The 25061-nt window shown below is 39.7% G+C and overlaps 1 protein-coding gene across 2 annotated transcripts in view; it reads right to left on the bottom strand.

The window, feature by feature from the left end:
* The window catches only part of syk (spleen tyrosine kinase), a 39238-nt gene that overhangs the window by 973 nt on the left and 13204 nt on the right, over positions 1–25061 (bottom strand). For both annotated transcript variants that reach the window (XM_079658975.1, XM_079658976.1), the window contains 11 exons: positions 24373–24533; positions 15608–15746; positions 13861–13942; positions 13688–13743; positions 13242–13307; positions 11827–11908; positions 10329–10485; positions 7510–7719; positions 5626–5815; positions 4977–5117; positions 944–1056 (listed from right to left, as the gene is read on the bottom strand). In XM_079658975.1, the coding sequence (XP_079515101.1) occupies positions 944–1056; positions 4977–5117; positions 5626–5815; positions 7510–7719; positions 10329–10485; positions 11827–11908; positions 13242–13307; positions 13688–13743; positions 13861–13942; positions 15608–15746; positions 24373–24533 (1397 nt within the window). The remainder of the gene's footprint in view (positions 1–943; positions 1057–4976; positions 5118–5625; positions 5816–7509; positions 7720–10328; positions 10486–11826; positions 11909–13241; positions 13308–13687; positions 13744–13860; positions 13943–15607; positions 15747–24372; positions 24534–25061) is intronic.

The following is a 25061-nucleotide window of genomic DNA, read 5'->3' as shown; positions in this document are numbered from 1 at the left end:
AGGGCTTGTTTTTTGAAAAAGGCATCTTAAGTAAGTAAGTGAGTTGTATCTCAGATGAAACATGTTTTTTCAAACTGCCGTGGCATTTGGAAAAGATGGATCAGCCTCTGATTAAACTTGTGTTTCTTTTTTTTCTATTACGCCCCTTGCAGCACTTTGGGATTACTTTTAGCAATGAAAGGTGCTTTACAAATTACATGTATTATTATTATTATTATTATCATTTTGTTTCAAGGAATAAATCTGACTTGATTTTAGAAAACACATTTTTATTGGAAAACTAACATCAGAAGACGTTTGAGCATTTCTGGCTTATTTTGCAACTTCCTAATACTGGGAGTTAAAAATAAGTTTCCCCAGCTAATTACAAGATCTGATTTAACAAAATATCTCATATTATTTCAAGAAATCTTTCCAAGCTAGGCTTCACTTGTTCTTCTGGCAGATTGTTTTACTTATTACAAGTGATTATTGTTTCACTTGATTTTGGAGCCGCATTTCTCCTAGTCAACAAACTCTGCGTAATCAGTCCTCTCTGGTAGATGGGAGTGTTTATAATAATAATAATATTGGGAGGGATGAAACCCTCTTTAATGGTCTCACATGCAGAGCACACAAATGTGTTCTCTGCTTTTAACCCATCTTAGTACCAGGAGTCTAGTGCTAGGAGCAGTGGGCAGCTATTGTACAGCGCCCGGGGAGAAATGGGAGTGAGGGGGGAAGGGGGGTGTCTGGTGCCTTGCTCAAGGGCACCACGGCAGGGCAGGAGGTGAACTGCGACCTCTCCAAGTAGCAGTCCACACTCCATTTTTAGGTCTGGTCTGGGACTTGAACCGGCGACCCTACGGCTCACAGTCCAAGCCCCTACTGACTTTATTGTCACTATATACAAAATAGAATGAAACACATTGGTGGTTAATACTGTGTGAGCTCTGGCTCTTACTTGTATGTCCAGCAGGTCCTCATGAGGTCATATATCTCCATCGGACAGTTCATCGGAGCGTCCATACGTTCCCCGCTCTCAATCTTCTGCATCACCTCATTTCCTTTCATTCCCTAAAAACAGGGGAAACATTCAAAGTTCAAGATTCAAACGTTTTTATTGTCATTCTTCTGACCTGAACTCCTCCAACAATGCAGCATATATAATAAAATACAAAATAAAAAGTAGTGCAGAAAGTCTAAATGGAGATTATTGGGGAAAGCAACCCTAAAAAGACTTAGAATAGAATCACGGTGAATGTTTCATATACGTTTCTTTTAGTATTAATCATTATATGGCTCGTTAAATAACACTAAAGTTACAATAGGCCAAGAACATGTGCAATGCCCGTTACATACCCGTCTGCATGAGGGGAAGATTTTACACAAAAAAGTCATATTGCATAATTTTTAAACTCATATTTCCTTTCTTGTTTTTATAAAAAAATGTTTAAGTTGTTCTATTAGTCTACCATCACCATTAAATGTAAAATATTTGTATATATGAATCTTGTGTTCATTATGGAGGCTTCAAATAAGCCCAGTGGTTTTTGTCTTCGTCTTCCTGCACTGTTTATTATTTGTTATCTGTTACGTTTGTGTACATTTAAATTGGGCTACGAACACACTATAAAAATATGATATAATAACTCTCCAAAACGAAGCTGCAGCCATTTTACTTTTACATATTCAGCTCTTAAATCCTGCTGCAGCACGTTCAAGTATGGAAAGCCAACAGTGCCATAATACGCTGCTATTTTAACACGTACTTCAGTGCGTTCAGTAGTTTGAAAAGTTTTGAAACAACACTTTTTTATTGCTAAATAAAGATGTTTTCTGTGTTTAACAGACTTGGTGGCCTTGAGGTCTAAGCATTTGTTTTAACAACAAAGTGTAACATCTTCAAGTGTAAATGCCATTTTAATTTAGAACTATTGCCGTATTATAGCACTGTTCACCAGAAGTCTTAAGTAACTAAGTACATTTTTAAGTACTGTATTTGAGTACAATTTGTAGGTACTTTACTTGAGTATTTCCATTGTATGCTACTTAAAGTGGACCCATCATGCTATATTTGAATAATATAGTCTAGGACCATACCTATATAAGGCATATTTATACTTTTTATTTTTCAAAATACCAAACAGATCATGCATTTTAGCCATTCCTCATTTCTCTCAATTTAACACTGTCTTTGCATGGGCTGATTCTGTGAGAACAGCACCATCTACAGGCCTGGCATATGTACTACAGCGTCTCCAGCGCTTTCCAACGGCAATGTCCGTGGCTGTCTCCTCCTGATTGGTGGAGTTGGCCCAATAGCCGTGGCACCACTTCTGTGATGTCATAAAAGTGTTAAAATCTGGATCAGTCTGTATCAGATCCGTTGCAGCCCCTTTTTAAGAGAAAATATAGAGGGTTGTGTTTTCTGACACTTGGTGAGTTCCCTGGAACACCGGGGACACATATTGATGTATCAAAGACGTACAAAAGTGCATTTTGCATGATAGGTCACCTTTAATACTTCTTCTCTACATTTTAGAAGCCAATATGGTACTTTTTACTCCTCTACATTTATCTGACAGCTTTCGTTACTTCACAGATTCAGATTCTTAGCAAAAACAAAATAAAAGTAAATTATTTAATATGCATTAAATACAGGATAAGATATCCAGTTTATAAAGTAGAGAAAAAAACCTTTATCAGCTGTTAAAGACAGAATACATTAGGCATGAGCCATTATGCATAATTGTACTTTTGGTACTTTAAGTATATTTTGATGCCAATACTATTGTACTTTTAATCAAGTAAGATTTCCAATGCAGGACTTTTACTGTAACAGAGTATTCCTACACTCTGGTACTTCTACTTTTACTCAAGTACAAAATCTGAGTACTTCTACTTTTACTCAAGTACAAGATCTGAGTACTTCTACTTTTACTCAAGTACAACATCTGAGTACTTCTTCCCACCCCTGCTGTTCACTTTCCATAACAACTGTGTGAGTAACTGTGTTAGTAACTGTGTGAGTAACTGTGTGAGTAACTGTGTGAGTAACTGTCTGAGTAACTGTGTGAGTAACTGTGTGAGTAGCTGTGTGAGTAACTGTGTGAGTAACTGTGTGAGTAACTGTGTGAGTAACTGTGTGAGTAACTGTGTGAGTAACTGTGTGAGTAACTATGTGAGTAACTGTGTGAGTAACTGTCTGAGTAACTGTGTTAGTAACTGTGTGAGTAGCTGTGTTAGTAACTATGTGAGTAACTGTGTGAGTAACTGTGTGAGTAGCTGTGTTAGTAACTATGTGAGTAACTATGTGAGTAACTATGTGAGTAACTGTGTGAGTAACTGTGTGAGTAACTATGTGAGTAACTGTGTGAGTAACTATGTGAGTAACTATGTGAGTAACTGTGTGAGTAACTATGTGAGTAACTGTGTGAGTAACTGTGTGAGTAACTATGTGAGTAACTGTGTGAGTAACTGTCTGAGTAACTGTGTTAGTAACTGTGTGAGTAGCTGTGTTAGTAACTATGTGAGTAACTGTGTGAGTAACTGTGTGAGTAGCTGTGTTAGTAACTATGTGAGTAACTATGTGAGTAACTATCTGAGTAACTGTGTGAGTAACTGTGTGAGTAACTATGTGAGTAACTGTGTGAGTAACTATGTGAGTAACTGTGAGTAACTGTGTTAGTAACTATGTGAGTAACTGTGTGAGTACCTGTGTTAGTAACTATGTGAGTAACTATGTGAGTAACTATGTGAGTAACTATCTGAGTAACTGTGTGAGTAACTGTGTGAGTAACTATGTGAGTAACTGTGTGAGTAACTATGTGAGTAACTATGTGAGTAACTATCTGAGTAACTGTGTGAGTAACTGTGTGAGTAACTATGTGAGTAACTGTGTGAGTAACTGTGTGAGTAACTATGTGAGTAACTGTGTGAGTAACTATGTGAGTAACTGTGTGAGTAACTGTGTGAGTAACTGTGTGAGTAACTGTGTGAGTAACTATGTGAGTAACTGTGTGAGTAACTGTGTGAGTAGCTGTGTTAGTAACTATGTGAGTAACTATGTGAGTAACTATGTGAGTAACTGTGTGAGTAACTGTGTGAGTAACTATGTGAGTAACTGTGTGAGTAACTATGTGAGTAACTGTGTGAGTAACTGTGTGAGTAACTGTGTGAGTAACTATGTGAGTAACTGTGTGAGTAACTGTCTGAGTAACTGTGTTAGTAACTGTGTGAGTAGCTGTGTTAGTAACTATGTGAGTAACTGTGTGAGTAACTGTGTGAGTAGCTGTGTTAGTAACTATGTGAGTAACTATCTGAGTAACTGTGTGAGTAACTATGTGAGTAACTGTGTGAGTAACTGTGTGAGTAGCTGTGTGAGTAACTGTGTGAGTACCTGTGTGAGTAACTATGTGAGTAACTATGTGAGTAACTGTGTGAGTAACTATGTGAGTAACTGTGTGAGTAACTGTGTGAGTAGCTGTGTGAGTAACTGTGTGAGTACCTGTGTGAGTAACTATGTGAGTAACTATGTGAGTAACTATCTGAGTAACTGTGTGAGTAACTGTGTGAGTAACTATGTGAGTAACTGTGTGAGTAACTATGTGAGTAACTGTGTGAGTAACTGTGTGAGTAACTGTGTGAGTAACTATGTGAGTAACTGTGTGAGTAACTGTGTGAGTAACTGTGTTAGTAACTGTGTGAGTAACTGTGTGAGTAACTGTGTGAGTAACTGTGTGAGTAACTGTGTGAGTAACTGTGTGAGTAACTATGTGAGTAACTGTGTGAGTAACTATGTGAGTAACTGTGTGAGTAACTGTGTGAGTAACTATGTGAGTAACTATGTGAGTAACTGTGTGAGTAACTATGTGAGTAACTGTGTGAGTAACTATGTGAGTAACTATGTGAGTAACTATGTGAGTAACTGTGTGAGTAACTGTGTGAGTAACTGTGCGTCCTCATGCCTCTGGTTGCCTTGTGTTAGTTCATACCTTGTAAGGTTTCTGTCCGTAGGAGAAGCCCTCCCACATGAGCACCCCGAAGCTCCACACGTCACTTTTGGAAGAGAATTTTAAGTAGTTGATGCACTCGGGAGCGTACCATTTCACCGGCCACTTGCCATGACCTTTGGCCTGAGGGAAGAGGAGACACAGTGGGAATGATTTCATTTCATATTTGTCATTTTGCAGCCTCAGATTACATATTTGTGATATGACGATAATCGCATTCAGGGTAATTATATGCGGCTGGGCCCGAACATGCTCTCTTCAAAGTCAAATAAACAATAAACAGAAACGATCTTGTAAATATTGCAGTCACTTCAATCTCTGGTATGTATTTATTTGCTTTTATGCAGAGATGAAAGAGGTGCATGTATGACCTGCACCAAGACTTCCTTTAAAGTGGAAATATGCTGCATTGTTAGAGCAGCTCAGAGGCATCAATTTATCGCTAATTTCCAATTCTATTTTCCGAAAGCAGCTTTATGTCAGCTTGTGCAACTTATTGGGATAGTTCTTAGCAATATTTCCCCACTCAACCATTTCGCTCTGATAAACCATGGAATATGCATCCATGGGCCTGGATTGACTTCATGCTTGATGTAAAACAAATAATCTGAACCCCCACCCCCCTTAGTACCTTATAGTAGTTTTGGTCCTCGCCCACAGCTTTGGAGAGGCCGAAGTCGCTGATCTTGGCGTAGTGATGCGTGACGAGCAGCACGTTGCGGGCGGCGAGGTCTCTGTGCACGAAGTTATGCTCCTCCAGGTACTTCATCCCCATGGAGACCTGGTGCACCAGCTCCGTGATGTTCTTTACGGTGGTCTGCCTAGGATCAATTCAACGTTTATTATGAAGCTGGCTGCCTTAGATTCTGAACACGAGATTCAGAGGGATCAACCTTTAAACTTGGGAGAAAAAGGGTTATTAAAAGTGCTTATTGTGACTTTATTAGCACTGTAGTTAGCAGCGTACAGAGGTGGGAGAAGTACTCAGATCTTGTACTTGAGTAAAAGTAGAAGTACTCAGATCTTGTACTTGAGTAAAAGTAGAAGTAATCAGATCTTGTACTTCAGTGAAAGTAGAAGTACCAGAGTGTAGGAATACTCTGTTACAGTAAAAGTCCTGCATTCAAAATGTTCCTCAAGTAAAAGTAGAAAAGTATTCTCATCAAAATATAGTGAAAGTAGCGACAGTAAAAATAGTCATTGTGCAGATTGGTCCATTTCAGAATAATATATATGATATGTTTTATAATGATTGATCATGAAAGTGTTCTCAAAGCTGGTAAAGGTGCAGCTAGTTTGAATGACTTTGTATACTGCAGGGTAGCTTGTGGATTTACTCCAGGTGGAACTAAAGTCTGATTTAACACTTGATTATATTTCACATCATTCATCCAATCTGTGAAGTAACTAAAGGTATTAAATACATGGAGTGGAGTCAAAGTACACCATTTACCTCTGTCGTGGAGTAGAAGTACTAAGTAGCATAAAACACCTCAAATGTGTACTTAGTACAGTATTTGAGTAAATGTACTTAGTTACTCCCAGAGTTGGGAAGTAGTGGAGTACAAATACTTCGCTTTCTGGTTTCAGTACTTTACTCCACTACTTATTTTTCTGACGACTTTTTACTTTCTACTTCTTACATGTTGAACACAAATACCTGAACTTTCTACTTCTTACATGTTGAACAAAAATACCTGTACTTTCTACTTCTTACATGTTGAACACAAATACCAGTACTTTCTACTTCTTACATGTTGAACAAAAATACCTGTACTTTCTACTTCTTACATGTTTAACACAAATACCTGTACTTTCTACTTCTTACATGTTGAACTCAAATACCTGTACTTTCTACTTCTTACATGTTGAACACAAATACCTGTACTTTCTACTTCTTACATGTTGAACAAAAATACCTGTACTTTCTACTTCTTACATGTTTAACACAAATACCTGTACTTTCTACTTCTTACATGTTGAACACAAATACCTGTACTTTCTACTTCTTACATGTTGAACCCAAATACCTGTACTTTCTACTTCTCTCATTTTCCAAACAGGCTGGTTCCTTTAGTCTGAATGTGTGTTTGGTGGCGAGATCATTATTATTTAGAGTCATTGCGTGCCTATTGATTTGAACACGATCCGTGTATCCATCATTTCCTGGTCTTCTCTAAAGAAGAGGGACCAATGAAAACGTTGTCATGTTGCCGTTGTTCAGCATGGAAACATTCATTAGCTAACAATGACATTATTGTTCTATTAATATAAAGGGAGGTCAGGTACTCTTTAAAACAGCTGCTAGTTATGGGTACTTTTTACTGAAGTACATTTCAAAGCCTCTTTACTTTTACTTGAGTAAAGAAGTTTAGTCAGTACTTCTACTTTCACCAGAGTATTTTTAAACACGAGTATCTGTACTTCTACTTGAGTAAAGGATGTGTGTACTTTTGCCCTCTCTGGAGTTATAGAATCTTCCAGAGGATGATCAGGGTCCTCTCGGAGTACGTACTTGTGTTTCTGCAGGAACTTGTTGAGCGGCCCCAGATCAGCGAGCTCCATCACCAGCATCAGGCTCTCCGCCTCACAGATCCCGATCATCCGCACGATGTAGGGGTTGTCCAGCTGCTTCATGACGTTGGCCTCGCGCAGCATCTCCTCGTGCATCGACTGGTTGTTGTCATCATTCTTCAGGATTTTCACTGCGACTGGTTTCCTTGTCCTAACAAACAGGGAGGGTTTAAAACAACGATCAACAACCAGGCATGGGGAGTAACAATGTGGGATTACTAGCATGATTATAACGTCAGTAGTAAACTAAAAAGACCATAGTGTTTGTAAATGACGTAAAAAAGTTGCCTTATTTAAAAAGAATAACATAATTCATCTCAAAGTTCAATTCAACAAATAAAGCCTGTATTTCATGTCATATTAAAATCGTTAAAATATGGAATGATTTAATACAGTTTTGTTTTATATGTTACACCAACATGCAGACAGATAACTACGTTGTGACCGTAAGTGCTTGTTGTTTCTTAATGTTTGTTCATGCCCAGTGCTGTGTGTTTTGTGTTCCTGTGTCCGTGTCGTCAAGAGAGCATCTAGTGTTTGTTGTAAAAGGATCAGATGTTATCTCTTCTCTGTAAACTGTGCTGTTCTGTAGGATAATACTTTAAGAGTGAATCTATACGCGTACTGCCTGAATCTGCTTTATGAGGTCTTTTTTTGTTACACATGGCCTTAAAGATCTTCTTTTAAATATTCTCAGAATTCAGATTTGTTTGTTTTTTTCAAAATTCTGACTTATTCCCTAAAGTCTGAAAAATGTATCTCATTTTTTTCAGAAAAGAATCGGACATTTTAGAAATATTCTCGTTTCCCCCGCAAAATCTCACCTTTTGTTTTATTCCTGACTTTCTATATATGTCTAACTTCTTTTTAAAAAATCTCCCTTTTTTGAAAGAAATCTCACTTTAAAAAAAAAATCTCACTTTAAAAAAAAAGATCTCACTTTCTGGAAAAAAAATCTCGTTTTTTGGAAAAAAATCTCACGTTTATGAAAAAATCTCACTTTAAAAAAGTTAAGACTTGGATCAGCTTTTTTGTCTGAATCTGCTTCATGGTTTTCACTTCCTTTGCTTCATCTGTTCTGTTTTTAATTCAGCAGGTGAACCTATATGTTCATAAAATAACGTGTGTGAGCTCAACTGTGCGTTACACTAACAAACAGTTAGATTTTATTTCTTCTTTTTTAAACTGTGGTCTGTGCTCATGTGTTTCAGTGTTTGTGTACAGGCTGGATATGCTTCATGAAAGGCAGGTTTTCCTCCAAATAAAATCGTTTTTGATCCTAAATATCTTGGTTTCTTCCGTCACATTGTTCTGTTAACTCTATACGTATTGTGTACGAGCAAGATAACAGTTAAACACATTTCAATACATTTCGGTTTCTATAACCATCTTTACAAATAAGGGTATTTAGGAAGTGAGAGAGGCAACATAAAGAGAAACCAGATCACAAGAAAAACATGTTTAGAATCGAGATAAATTTACTTTGAATTTGACTTAAAAATTACACTGGAAAAGATGCTGCCCAAAATCATGTAAAAAATAGTTGTATTCGCTTGTTATAAATTGAAGAATCTCCCAAAAGAATAAGTGAAAATTAGCTTTCTTGAATTAATATGGGATAATTAGATGAATGGGATCTTGTAATTAGTTTAGGGAACTTATTTTTGAACTATGTTACCAGGATCATGAATGGAAATAAGCAAAAAATGCTCAACATTTTTCTAATTTCTGAGGATTTTCCAATCAAAATGTGTTTTTCTAAAATCAAGTAAGGTGTATTTCTTGAAGCCAGCTGATCCATCTTTTACAAATACCACAGCAGCTTGTTTAATCTGAGATACAAGTCGAAATAAGATGCTTTCAAGAGACTTAACAAGAGACTTAAGATGCATTGTCTAAAAACAAGCCCCTATATCTCACTGCATCGTTACTTCTTAAGTTATTATGTGTTATATCAAGATACTAGATACTAAACGAACCTTAGCAAGATTTCAAGTTTTTACGGTGTATAGTTACGGTCTTTATAATACAACCCTCCACTGCAGGATCCATTTAAAGTCAGTGTTAAGGAATGAAGGAGTAATTAGAACAAGCAAAACAAGTTTCAATTAACATGTGAACCATTGATCTGTATCTTTGTCTGATTTCCTACCTGTTAACGAGCTGCTGTGACACAAACATCTTCCAATTTTGGTTGAATAAGGTATATATCTAATCTAACCTAATTGGATTTCATTTAATTCAATTTTAATTGTATATTTCATTCAATTTTATTTGTATTTTTCATCCTATCTTGTAATTGATTGTATCTTTTTATGTTGTCGTTCATGTGTGTTGATCTGTGAGACAGATTGTGACATTGGGCTGGATACATTTGATTTGATTTGATTTAGAGTAACAACTTAAAAACAGGCCGTAAGTTGCACTGGTCTGGATGCTGCAAGGGATACAATTTTAAAAGTGATAACAAAAAGTATACATGATTATTCAGAACCTTGTTTAAATCCCAGCAAAGACAATGGGATGTTGGAGTCGGCCACCTTACGAGGCTATGATACGAGACATTTTCAGATTTCATTTGGTTATTAGCTGTACATTTTATTCTATGGTCTTTAGAGATTGCAGCAGATGTTATCTTGACTTCTTGCTGTAAATAACTTTGCCAGTATCTTGCTAGTTTCATCCCCAAGATCAATATTGTGTGTTAAAGTGTAGGTGTGGTGTGTGTGTGTAGGTGTGACGTTGTGTGTTTGAGCATACTTCCTCATGATGTAGGTGCCCTTGATGACAGTCCCAAAGTTCCCGGATCCCAGTTCTCCGTCCTCCAGGAACAGCTGGCTTCGATCCACTGTGGAGCTCCTCAGCTCGTCCGGGTCTGCGTACGGCCCGTAAACGTCTGTGTCCATGGGCATGGCCTCTGACGGAGAAAGGACCAGGTCACATGAGAGAAGGTCTTACTCATTGCTTTCCAAAAAGCCCTCGATTCAATAAAGTCAGACTGAAGCATCCTTTGAGCTCCAGTCAATCGTCTCAGTAAACACAGAGATGAATCCAGACCAAATGCACGCTGAAGGTTTTCTCTCACTGATTGTGCTGTTATGTTAAATGTTTGTTGTTTGTTCTTCATGTATTGTGTTGATGTTACACATGGAGCTGCTGTGATGCAAGTCAAATTTCCGACTTGATCTGACCATTAAAGTAATATCGTATCGTATATTGTATCGTATCGTAAAAAAAAAAGGTGAAATGAAAGCATGCACATCTACCATTATCCTGTTTCTGTCCCATGCTGCGTCTCTTTCCCTCCCTGCAGCCACAGTGCCACTTGCCCTGGACTCTACATTGACTTTCTCCATCCACACACACCTTTTATTTAACCCTCCTGTTGTGTTTGTTTCTCCTACTCTCTACTTTGGTGTACTTGGTCAAATTTGACTGGTCTGTTAATCAGCTTTTACATGAACACAAGAACCATTTATCCTCACCACATTTATATTACACCCTTTGTCTCAGACTTAAAGGTGGGGTAGGTCATTTTGGAGAAACCAGCTCGAATGCGCTAGAATTTGAAAATACACAACCGAAAAAATCTTCCACTTCCTTACAGAGCCCCTCCTCCAACACACACGAACGCGCACATGACCAATGAGGGCACGAGATAAGTTTGTGCTCAGATGGAAGGCTGACAGGCAGGTAGGCCATCCAGTTACTTTAGCCGGCTCAGATGATTGGTCGTGCTTTTTACAGCGCTACGGCTTCCACAGATGACATTTTTTATGGATTTGTTGTCAAAGCACTTCAGATATTCATTGCTATCGGGATGTTAAGAGCATTCCATGGAATATAACAAAAAGTGTATCTCGAGCCGGTTTCTCAAACTTACCTACCCCACCTTTATGAGGTAGAAGAATAAAACCAAATTACTGCTAAATTCAGTCAACTAAATGACTTGGTAAGGTGTCCCGTCAGATTGAATGCTCTCCAGCAGTTCAACAACATCAAACTCCTTCTGCCTTTTTTCTGAAGAGTTATATTGAAAGGGCCAGTTGTGTTATAATTATTTAGGGTGTTTAAGCAGATGAGTAGATCAGAGCAATGTGGTTTTATTCACCAAAGTACTGAACTGCTTCTGAGGCCTCTCGACATGCCTCTTTAAGAGAGCGTGTTAAGAAGTTTAATCAGACCACGTTAGCAACCGAACAAATGCTCCTTTCCGTTTTAAGATGCGCTAACAAGTCTATATTTTGAATTGGCTTACCTTTGCCGGCTTCTGGGTAACCCGGCACGCTGGTTTCATACGGGTTGAGATCTGAAGTGCTTTGTCGAGAACCCCGGCCCGGCTGTCAGGTTATGAGAGGAGACAATGTGTGAGAAAACATCAAGCATATACTGTACATGGCGCACTGCTGGAATACAACCTGCCATCTGATTATAGTGATAGACGATGTATAGGTAAATAAAGAGAATTTCTGGTTCCCTTTCAGGTCTGATTCGTTCATAACTTGATGTAAGCCACTCAAATACGTGCAACATGAGTGAGTTAAATGTCACTCTATGACCCTGCAGTAAGGAGCCATTGAGGGCAGTGCTGGGGCTGCAGAGAGGACATCATCTGCATTTAATGGGTAGAAGAAGAGTGAGAGAGAGCAGGCCAACGGTGTTATTCAGGCTGAATGAGGCCCAATCCCAAACCACGAACTACACCCTACCCCTCCGTTCGCGCATTCGAGCGGAGGGTCCGCCACATTAAGTGCTGTTCCAAACCAACGAGTGTGGAGCGGTGTGGAGGGGGAGGTGGGTCTCTACCTGACCGGTGTATTTAGTCCCTCCATCTGACAGGAGGGAGCATCATTGAGCTGCGAGTGTTACTCCACGGAGTTCACGCCGTCACGGAGGGGGAGTGTGCAGGAGTAGGATGTAGGCGTGGTTTGGGATTGGGCCTTAGAAACGGCCGCTGTTTGATGGCTTGATAGCCCACTCCCCCTCCATACCGCTCCACACTCGTTGGTTTGGAACAGCAATTAATGTGACGGACCCTCCGTGCAAACGCGGAAACGGAGGGGTAGTGTGTAGGGGTAGGGTGTAGGGGTAGGGTGTAGGGGTAGTGTGTAGGGGTAGGGTGTAGGGGGCGGTTTGGGATTGGGCCTGAGTGTCAGCTGAGGCTTTGAGCAGGTTTTGTTTTATGTTAAATTGAACAAGGGAATTTTACTTTACTGGGTTTGAGATGTAAACTTAAAAGCTAAACTACAATAAATCTTATCAACCTTAAAGATGTTTCTCTGGATAGGAGAAGATGTTGACCTGCGGGTGGCGGTAGAGAAGAATTCATAGGATCACCAATCTCACTAAACTGGAGCAGGAATGATTCCTTACACCTGAACATGAGTTAGCAATTTACCACTTCCGGTTCCATCCTAGTCTAAATGAACAATTTTTAACAATGGGAAGACTAAAGGGAGGCTGCTGTGGCCAGAAGGTGTGTGTGTGTGTGTGTGTGTGTGTGTGTGTGTGTGTGTGTGTGTGTGTGTGTGTGTGTGTGTGTGTGTGTGTGTGTGTGTGTGTGTGTGTGTGTGTGTGTGTGTGTGTGTGTGTGTGTGTGTGTGTGTGTGTGTGTGTGTGTGTGTGTGTGTGTGTGTGTGTGTGTGTGTGTGTGTGTGAGGAGTGTTAGCGCACCTTTTTGATACCGGGTATGGGAAGTTGAGTTTTGATTTTGTTGAAGAGTCCACCGGCTGCATTTTGCTGAAAACAGAAAAGTCAGAGAGGTTATCAGAGAGAGATCTGTTCATTTTAGGGTGAGCCATGTGATCATTACAGTGGGAACAGATTCAGGGGGAAGGACTTCTCAATCCAGCTAGGAAATTCTGATTTACAATTGACATAATTATAATATCATGTTGAAATCTTATTTTCATTAAACATAGAATACAAAAAAAACAAATGTATGTTTCAAACTCATTTCCGACACACATTTGTGATCAACTGATAGGACCTCACTTCCTATTTTGTAGTTATACTGTAAGCACAGGACCATGAGAATATATATACACACACACACACACACACACACACACACACACACACACACACACACACACACACACACACACACACACACTTACAATGGCAGAAGTTATCCCAGGATGGTCCCGGGGGAGTGGTGGTCGTCCGATCATCCCTATAACACAGCAGATGACAAATATAAATAACGTGAAATACCAGTTGTTAGAATGCATAAATGTACACTTCTATTCTTTCTGTAGACGTGTTTTGCTTTGTTTGTGAGTGTTTGTACCCATGTCTCCATCAGGTCTGGAGCAGGGCTCTGTCAGCACTCGCAGCAGGCCGTCTGGTTTGTATGAGTAGTGCTCCACCAGCTGTGGAGAGGAGAGAAGTGCACATATCAGATATACGTATTTATTACATTGCTTAGTTGAATACTCGGTTCTGATTGGTCAATTCAGAACACGTGACACGTTGTTAATCCAGAACAGACAGACCGCTGTCAAGGATTTATTGACCGTTGTTAAGGACGCTCACATCTGCACAAAGAAGTCCGTTCGATTGAACTGTATACAGTTTGGCTTTTCTAACTGACAAGAAAACAGCGGAGAAGTAACGGGCAGAAACCCTCCTTTTTACGCAGCGGTGCAGACATAGACATCAAACGGCGACACATACTGTATTCAGTTCCCAGTTACTTTTGCATTAGGGCAGGGATATCTAGATACTTTCCAAGGTTTGACATAATTAATTGTGCTACTTTTAAAGCAAGCAGCGATGTTTTCAAATCTGTAATCAAAAAGCTCCTCAAAAACGCTATCGAAGCAGTTCCTGCCGTTGCTACGTTAGTTCAAACGGTAACAAGGGACTATTTTTCTTAGCGGATGCATGTCAATTTAAAACAATACATACAACTATTTTTTAAATAAATAAAATCATTTTCTAAATCCATAAAAGCATTTCAATTAATATTGGGAGTCATATCGTTACTTTGTTGAGAATGTGGCCATGTAATAAGCGGGATAATGTGCAGCGACTTGGTCATTATGGGGAAAAGAACACCTTCATGCAAATCTCTCCGCTTCGCGTCGGGCTCCTGATCGGCCTGTCTGTGTTATTTTCGTCGCTGCACATTATCCCCTACATAACGATCCCCAAAGGGAGAGTCTGTTCCCATCCAAAGTCCCTACAGAGTGAGCTACTGCCGTCCAACACGTCCAACACAGTGTAGAAATCCACCATGTGGCTTTTTTTTATGCACCTTACAAAGAACATCAAGCTGTATTCAAAATAAGTCCAGAAATAAAGACCAGATCCTCTGACCCTGACTTAAATTGAACACACAGCCTACTGATCTGGAGTCAGACGCTACCGTTGCGCCACACGGTCATAAATATGAGTTCAATCCAATGTCCAAAATGTCAGCTCTTCATCACTTGATCCAATGAAACCATTGCATCATATTGTCAGAATTAGCACAAGTTATTGAGATGTGGCCAAAAAACTATTATTATACATAGGTACCACGTGCACAAATGTTTTAAACTCCAAAATATATTTGAAAATGACTTATGTTGTTTTTAAAGATTCCAATTATGTAACCCTCAATTGGCTAGTTGAGAAACCAAGCTTCTCTTGTATATAAAAAACTGTTGACTATTGTTAGACTGTTGTGGAGGTGAATTATACAGTGGCATTAAAGGAAATACAGAAATAACGTACAAGTTTTAGTCAATTTTTTTGGTACAATACTTAAGTGAATGTACTTAGTTACATTTCACACATGCCTTAAATGTTTTTTAAGAGCTCACAGTGACCATGACCTTTGACGGACAAAGTGGATGTTCGTGTCAAAGAAATGTGAAATTTAGGAACTTACGATTTAGACGTGCAAACGGAGCATGGACTCAAGATAAGGACAGTCACCAATGAGTGGCTGTCACTGAGAAACACTTGAGACATCCACCATGGAAACTTAACCCATAATCATAGTTAAAAGATCCCCATGGAAATGACTGTAAATCTGAGAATCTGTGTACCTGCCACAGGGTGTCGAACTTCTTTCCGTCTGGGATGGAGAGCTTGCTCGTCCGGTCCCGGTCGATACGATAATGCATGACTTGTCCTTCATGCAGTAAACACAGAGCGTAGGATCCGTTCGTATCCCTCTGCCGAATCCTGCACCACAAGTTGAGGAACATGAGTTAAAGTGTGTGTCATTTATACTCTGACTTCTTAGATGTGAATGATATTTAGTGAGATGCCACCGAAGATGTTTAAATTCTAGATTTAGATTCAATCATGCAATCCACCAAACAAGAGTCAACAGCAAATGAAAGCTGTTTGGCATTAGAGGAGATTTGTCGCACCCCACATACTCCGCTCTGCTGCTTATCCCACAAATGTATGTTCCTCACAAATATGGCACCATTAGTGAGGTAAATAAACAGGCTTTCCAACGGAATAAGATGTGTTGCAGAGAAGCATTGTTACAGCAAAGAAATCATCTACCAAACACACATTTCCTTACTTTTCGTGTTAAGTTTAGAATATATACACATATATATTTTTTTTTATTTTGATATACTTTATTAATTCCCGTGGGGAAATTGATTCTCTGCATTTGACCCATCCCAGTGTTAGGAGCAGTGTGCTGCCATTTTGAACTGTGCCCAAGTAGCAGTGTAGGGAACGGTGCCTTGCTCAGGGACACCTCGGTAGCACTTAGTCTTGCCGGGACTTGAACTGGTTACCTTCCAGTTGCTAAGTCAAGTCCCTATCGACTTCGCCACCACCGCCCGAATAAGAAGACATGGAGAATGAAACACATATCCAACCCATCGTCTGCACTTCTGAACACAGTCTTGTAAAACGGGCTTTCAAAACTCTTGAAATAAGATAAGAGGTACTTTATTGATCCCAAATTGGGAAATGTTTGCGTTACAGCAGCAGCATGAACAAATCATGAGTAGAAATTAAATAGTAGAAATGAACAATTCTAGTTACTTTTTGTGTTAAGTATATATTCAGTAGGGACCGAACCTTGCTATGTGATACCTAACACAAGATGCTCGGCCAGCAGCACACACACACTTTAGGTGGTAATCCAGTTGTGTTGACTATTTAGAGCACATGTGTCAAACTCAAGGCCCGGGGGCCAAATCAGGCCCGTGGTGGATTTAATTTCGGCCCGCAGGATAATTTCTAATTACTATTAGATCTGGCCCGCCGGTATATTGCACGCACACCTTCACTCCATCCTGAGGGTCTCCTCAGCTCAGAGCCTGAGCCCAAACATTGATGAACTTGCACCCAAGATGAGATGCAAAGTATCTGAACTAGCATCACAGAGCAGCACACTGAGTTTAATGGATGTTTCCTTTTGCACTTTCTCTCTCACGACAACAGGGCATGTTCGTTTTTTCTTTGAGGGAAATAGTTTTGTTGAAGCTGTTGTTGGCCTGTGGGAAAATGTGATCATAAGAAATGACTCTTGAAAAGCTGCAGATAGAGCCATAAGAAATGAATGAAACTGATTATTTAATGTTTAATGTTGTTTTTATCGGCAATCATCTTTCTTAGTTCCAGGTTTAATATGTGCAATAAGTTCATTTCAATAAGTTCTGCAATAAACATTGAACCAGTCCGGCCCTCGACTAGTACCAATTTTTTAATTTTGGCCCACTGTGTATTTCAGTTTGACACCCCTGACTTAGAGGGATATGGTTCCAGTGAAGCATTGCAACAGTGTCAGTCAAAGGCTTCAACACTACCACATCCACTGAGTTACAGCTACTGTGTGTGGTAACAGCTGGGTTGGGGGGTGTGATGACTATTACCAATATCACCATGGATTCATACGGTGATTATCAGTTAGACGTGTGCGCTCTCCAATTACGACCACCAACATTCTTGCTATTAAAACCATTTATTAAACCAAAAACAGCGTGTTTTTGCAACATCACACCTGTGCCGCTGAGGCCACCTAAATACCAACAAAAACATACAAATGGGCACAACAGGGGGGTTACTTTAAAACATGTATTCTGTTATAATAACTAGTTACCTGAAAAAGAACGTAATCAGTTACCTAATCTATGTATCAAATTATAAAAGTAAGGATCACTTTCTGTTACTTTTGGATTACCTCAATATCAAATGCAATGCAAATAAAAACAAGAGAACAGATACTGTATTTTATGATAGGAAAACCTGCCTTTCATGAAGCATATTCAGCCTAAACACCAACAATGAAACACATGAGGACAGACCACAGTATAAAAAAGCAGAAATAGGGAGCACAATTACTTTTTTTCTATCCTCATAAAGTAATCCTGTTACATGTCTGGTCCTCACTTTCCAAGCCCTCAACCATCGACTATTTAACTATGGCCACGTTTTGCTTTCTTACTCTCTAATGCTGGTTTATTTCTATTTCTATTTTGAGATGCGTTGGGGAATCATTCGCCCTGCATGTCCTCCTTCGCCCTCTGACGCTGCTGACCAACCTTGAGCAGCCGTTATCTCCCATAAGGAGGGGCTGCCCTAGCAAGTTGTTGATGTTACCAGTTTGTGACCGGGCAACTCTCTGTCAGAGATAGTTGTTGTTGTGGGACACCTGGAACACATCCTTCTCGGGGTGTAGATGACCCCAAGCCATAAGCAACAACAAATGTGATTCAGTGTCCTCAGCTGTTTAGTCTATCTATTGAAAAATGTGTATTATTACACTCCGATAGTTCAAACCTGGAGCTACAGGAGGGGTCTTCAGAATTGATTGGCATCTCAACCGTGTGGTCAGACGTGACATGTCTTGTGAATTCTCCGGCCGAAGCTCCAAATAAACCGTGAGTGTTTGCCATCAAAGCTCCAGCTCTCCTCGTGTCTCTCTCTCTCTTACCTCATTCACACCAACGGTGTTTCAGGGCCGGTTCGGAGCTGGAGCTCGAAAAGCACCGGGTTTTCCTGTTCACACCGCAGCGGAGCAGCCTCTTAGCTCCGGAATCCGGTTTGTTTCAAGCACCAAAAATGTTTCCGGCCAGAGCAAAAGCACCACATACGTCACGCTTACGTCGAGGCGGGGGCAGGGGCGGGATCAACTCCTGAACAACAACAAAAAGCCGGCGTTTTATCCAGTTTGTACACAACGATGGAGAAACTTAACAAGCAGCAGTGGTCCACTGAAGAGACCAGCTACCTACTGGGAATCTGGTCTTCCGAAGAGGTACAGAGGAAGCTGGAGCACAATCGGCCATTGTTCTTGTTGTCGGTGTCAGCTGTGAGGGGTTTCCGCGCGGTTTGGCTTTATGAAGCAGGCACGCAAACGGTTACGTCATGACGCAAACGATGACGCAATGACTCAGCACCAGTCGGACTCTGGGCAGTGTGAAAAGAGCCGGAGCTAAACCGAAGAACCGGTTCTGAACCTGAAAAGCTCTAGCACGGAGCTTGAACCGGAGTTGCTTTGGTGTGAATGAGGTATCTGAGTCCTGACTCCAATGGCTTCAGAAGTTTCCACCACAAGATATTTATATTTCATTGTTTGTCCTTGTTCGTTTGTTTGTTTGTTTGTTTGTTTGTTTGTTTGTTTGTCACACCCCCCAAACCTCCCTTATATTGTAAAGCCACTTTCAGTCGGACAAAAGCTCCATACAAATACAATATATAATTATGTTTTTTGTTACTTCCCATGCCCTGGGTGTTAAACGCTGTTCAATCTGTCTCAACCTCAAAGATAATAACATTTTACAGATTCATTTATAACAATTGTATCCGCACAAATACAAAAGGATAAGATCAAGAACGAACCATACAGGAAACACATTGAGGTTACCGTCACTTCAAGAGATCGTATTGTATTGACTTCACTACGTCTGAACTGATAATCGATGCTTATCAGGGTTCATGCTTTCAGACTTTTGAATGAATGAACGTCAATAAAAAATGTTTTGATGCTTAACTTTTGTTAGATATTAATCAGATTTGTTAAGCAGCTTTTTACCTTTGAATTGATATACATACATTTAGACTCTTGAATATGATGTAGACAAATAAATAAAGGTTTTTAAATGTATTCATTGTGAAGCTTTAGTTAACAGCTTGGGTTAATTTAAGCATTTAAATTAAATAGTTTATTTTTAACTCATTGGACTAATGCCTCACACCTTGTATAGATCCCTTTATCTCCTGTCGAAAACCTGAAATATTCTTCATTATATCGTATTTACTTTTTGATATTTGCCACCAGGGAACATTTTAATAGTATTTATCGCTCACGGTATTTTCTCTGCGCCGTGTTGGCTGATAAATGAGTGTAACTGTTACAGAAATAGGAACTTAATTACAGTAAATGGCCTCTGTGCATTTATAAATAACTATGCCAGTCCTTTATGAGAGCTAGATAGATAGATAGATAGATACATAGATGGATAGATATATAGATATATAGAGAGAGAGAGAGAGAGATAGATAGATAGATAGATAGATAGATAGATAGGTAGGTAGGTAGAGAGAGAGAGAGATAGTTATATAGATAGATAGATAGATAGATAGATAGATAGATATATAGATAGATAGATAGATACATAGATGGATAGATATATAGATAGGTAGGTCGAGAGAGAGATAGATAGATAGATAGATAGATAGATAGGTAGGTAGGTAGGTAGAGAGAGATAGTTATATAGATAGATAGATAGATAGATAGATAGATAGATAGATAGATAGATAGATAGATAGATAGATAGATAGATAGATAGATACATAGATACATAGATGGCTAGATATATAGATAGGTAGGTCGAGAGAGAGATAGATAGATAGATAGATAGATACTTTATGGATTATTTTGTTACAGAGGAATCATCAGTGTGTTCAGTCATAAAATAAAAAATCCTCAAAAAGAGGAACAGAGAAATTACAAAACAATATATTTAAAACCATGGTAACACCATGAGGCTGTTTTTCAGTGGAAACGCGATGCTTTTTGTGCTTTGTGAGAAAAAGGACCGAGTCACATCTTGCCCCGCTTCTCTGGCTACTTCAGGAAGTCCTTTGCTAACTGCCATAGCGGAAACCACATTGTGTTTGAGCGTGTGTGTGTGTGTGTGTGTGTGTGTGTGTGTGTGTGTGTGTGTGTGTGTGTGTGTGTGTGTGTGTGTGTGAGTGTGTGTGTGTGTGTGTGTGTGTGTGTGTGTGTGTCTGTGTCTGTGTGTGTGTGTGTGTGTGTGTTTGAGTGGTTGTGTGTGTGTGTGTGTGTGTGTGTGTGTGTGTGTGTGTGTGTGTGTGTGTGTGTGTGTGTGTGTGTGTGTGTGTGTGTTCACACGAGACCATTGGCTCATCTTCTGAAGCCTCAGCTGCCAAACACTTTTTTTAAACATTTATTCTGTCTGATTTTAGATGAAGTATCAGAAGCATTCTTTTAAAGAGACATACTGTAAGACACTAAGTCCGTAGCAAATCATCTGATGTCAAATCATGTCAAAGAAGAGATGAGGATTTTGTTTTTTAACTACATTTTGAAGAAAACGGATCAACTTGCATCTGTAAAAATACCTATTTTTAGAATTAATTTACTGAATTAAATATACTTTAAAACAATATTGTACTATTGTAGTTGTAGGACATCGGATTTGCATAATTTCTATCACAAATTACACTTTTACTAAACAGATATTGAGGAATCGGCACTGTAAGAGAGCTCATTGTTTTGTTACCATTGGACTTCAATGAGTCACTATAGCAGTGGTTCTCAAACTTTTTCTGTCAGGCCCCCCCTTTGGAGAAAAAAAAAAGTCGGCCCCCCCCAACACAAATAGTCAGGCTCAGTGGCGGCGCCAGAGATTTATTTTGGGGGTGCTGTGGGGTAGCTTGACGTTTCATAGAGGGTGCTCAAACATTTAGGGTTTCCCATTAATGTACCGGTCGCTACAGTGGAATGTTCTACTGCAACATTCCCCACGCAAATACACAGTGTGACGAATACAATGGAGGCTTGATGACCAGCTCACGGCATATAGGTGTAAGCCGGGGTGCAATTATGAAGAGATCTATGGATACTCAACACCTATATGAAACAGAACTGTAAACAGATTTACTTTTTCTTTATGGATATTTTAGAAATCACCCTTTTAAACTTTATTATTTTTTTACTGTCATATAGTCTTTCATATCTGTTTTTCATTTATTCGCTTATTTTTTTATAACTATAATGATCATATAAACGTGTGCCTCGGAAATAATTGTTTACATTAATGGTGACCAAAACGTTTGAGACCCACTGAGATAACACTGAGAGACTCCTTTAGCTCACTGAGCCTCTCAGTCGGACATGAGAGGACTCTCCTCCACTTTGTTGTTGAAAAAACTCCTTATATCCGTTAGCGTAGCTCGCTAGCACCAGAAGCTAACAACAACGATCTCCGGTACCGGTGCGCTCTCTCTCTCTCTCTCTCTCGCTCGCGCCACACAAAATGGCTCGTTCCACACACACACAGAGCCGAGCTTTAATGAAACACAGAGACCCAGACGTAATAGTACTGTACTGAATCATATTATTTTCGAATCAATAATTTGTCTCTCCCGCCCCCCCCTGGCATGCCTCTGCGCCCCCCAGTGGTCCAAGACAGGATATCAGTACCCTCAGCGAAACAAATATAGAGCTGTACAACAAACGTTTTACACACTGACCAGCAGCTTCTCAAAGGTAATATTTAAAAAAAGACTTTTATTTATCAATAAAGCCTCCCACTGATCAACCCAGTCCAAATCCACGTCCTGTTTCATCTTTGTGATCCTGATAGCTCAGAAGGTTGTGCATTTCCAGACCATGTAGTCAGATGTAGGTTTAATGCTTTGAGATGGTTCAGTTGAGATAAAAAGTTTAAAATCGATTGCTGAGATTTGAATTAGTAAACGCAGACTGGGAGCAACACTGAAAAATTGCTTACGGTATCTCCTACATTAACACCACTATGGCCCTTTCTCACTTCTCTTATTTTTCATTTCCTCGCTCCTCGTCTCGGTCTCACCGGAAGTTGATTTGTCTGCGCCATCTTGAGTAGCGTCCCAATGGCCTTATTTTTGCCGGAGGAGCGATAATGGAGGAGCTATTATCGAGGAACCACCAGACCATCCTTCAATGAAATCCTCAGACACTCGCCCCGCCCCCTTACTGTGTATCGCTCACTGATTGGACGATGCAGCGCATGCACTGATCTGATACTTCTTGACATGAGAGCAGTTTCCCAGCAGAGTGAAGAAAATACATGAACCTCACGAGAGTCACTCCTCAGTTTATACCGTGTTTTGTTTCAATTAATGTTTCATTTAGTTACAAATATGTGATATATCTGAACAACAAAGTGGTCAAAAATCATTTTATTCATTTTTTGGGAACATTATCATGATCGCTTTTTTTGTTTTACATTTTCATTTATTGTGATTTCCATTCAGTCAGTCATTAAGTGCTATTTAAAATGTTAATTTGCTAAATATCCAAACAAACAAACAAACAAACAAACAAACTGTGCAATCTAGTGAATGTTAATCTAACTGGGTTTTGATAGATAACATATCTCTTTTTCTTCTCTGAATTATTTTATTTATTTTGTGCACTCTAATCAATATTAATCAAAATAATGTTTGTTTATACATTTTAAGAATGGCGTTTCTCTTTTTTGAGAATTAGTTCTTATTTTATTTTATTTATTTGGGTCTGAAACAGATGATACAAATGTTTGTGTCAGTAAATGTGTACTAACAGAGGCGGGGGTGTGTGTGGAAACAACGGGGACAGAGCTGCTGTCAGACGATCAGCTGTGCAGCGTCATCACAAACGGACGTCGCCTCACGTGGCGCTCCAGAGGAAACGACGTCCCATTGCTCTTAAAACTCATTTCCCTGCTTCTTGTGGTTTCCTTGCGTCTCTCCATGCTTCCCTGGTGGGAGGGACTAGTCACAGGGAAACGACGCAAGTGAGGGACGCAAGGAATCCATTTAACCGAAGTGAAAAGGACCCCCAGTGACTTTTGCAGCCTAAAATATCACGGTCACATGGCTATGCGTCATCCTCGCTAAGCTAAAGGCGGCTAATGATCAGCGTGATGACGTCCCATCCAGACAATGGTTAGCAACCGCTGTTTTGATGACACACCAAGAAGTTCTAGACTGAAGAGCCCCCACTTTCAGAAGTATAAGCCTTACATAATAACACCACTTCTATGATTTTCGCCAGAAGTATACAAGCATTAGGCTATAAACAAACTATATCACAGACGCATGTTAGCGCATCTCCACCGCTAAGCTAAAGGCTGCTAATGTTCGGCGTGATAACTTCTAGTAGTCTTATTTAGCTTCTTGTTAACAACCGCTGCTTTGATGACACATTGTAGGACGACCCAGAAGGAAAAATTGAGTGCTCCGCGGACCAAAAGTAATGGGATGTTTCCATAAGACCATCGCTAAGCTAAAGGTGGCTAATGTTGGGCATTTAGCTATTTTAATTATTAATTAACTATACAACTATAATTTGGACATTCATTGCTGGGGTATTTAGTGATATAGTTTATGATGTAGAATAAAATGTGAACACCTCTTGAGCTTTATTCAACACAGACCTTATTTCAGACTTGTAACCAAAAAAACGTTGACCTTGAGACATGAGGAAATGCTAACCCGGTAAAAGGCTTACTAATTTCCCGGTTTTAGGACTCATTCCATGCATCACTCTTTGATCAAATGTAATGTCCAGCCATTTATTCTAAACGCCACCAAAACAAAAGAAACACACTTGTTGAATACTCACAGGAACTTTCCATTCACCCTGAGGCCACTCTGCAGCCGGGGCTCCGAGTCTTCTCGTGTGATCGATCCATGGAACCAGGGCATCTTCTCGTGGGCCGTGGTGGAGATGAGCTTCTCCAGCTGAGGCCTCTGGCTGATGATGGCCTGCTCCAGAGCTGATCCCTGCACACACACACACACACACACACACACACACACACACACACACACACACACACACACACACACACACACACACACACACACACACACACACACACACACACACACACACACACACACACACACACACACACACACACACACACACACACACACACACACACACACACACACACACACACACACACACACACACACACATACATAAGTAATTGGGCTTTTTTCTTATCAACTAAGATATGTTAGAAAATGTTTCCAACTTCAATTGACTGAATTTATTTGAAAAGTGGTCTTATTAACACATGAATACTACCGTGTAATATATTTTTACATTTATATTTAAGAACTACAATATAACACAAGCACAAGTTTCATTTGTGGGCCGTATTCTATTATACTTTTTGAATTTGATGAGGGCCAATTCAAAATGGACTATGGGCCACAATTGTCCCCCGGGCCGTAGTTTGGACACCCCTGTCTTAGATATTCTCACTGACCTTCCTTCTACGAGTTGACTAAGAGTATCGA

The sequence above is a fragment of the Notothenia rossii genome, assembly GCF_949606895.1.
Source record: "Notothenia rossii genome assembly, chromosome: 11".
Lineage (NCBI taxonomy): Eukaryota > Metazoa > Chordata > Actinopteri > Perciformes > Nototheniidae > Notothenia > Notothenia rossii.
The sequence above is the reverse complement of the archived record's forward strand: the minus strand, read 5'-3'. Positions and strand labels throughout refer to the sequence as shown.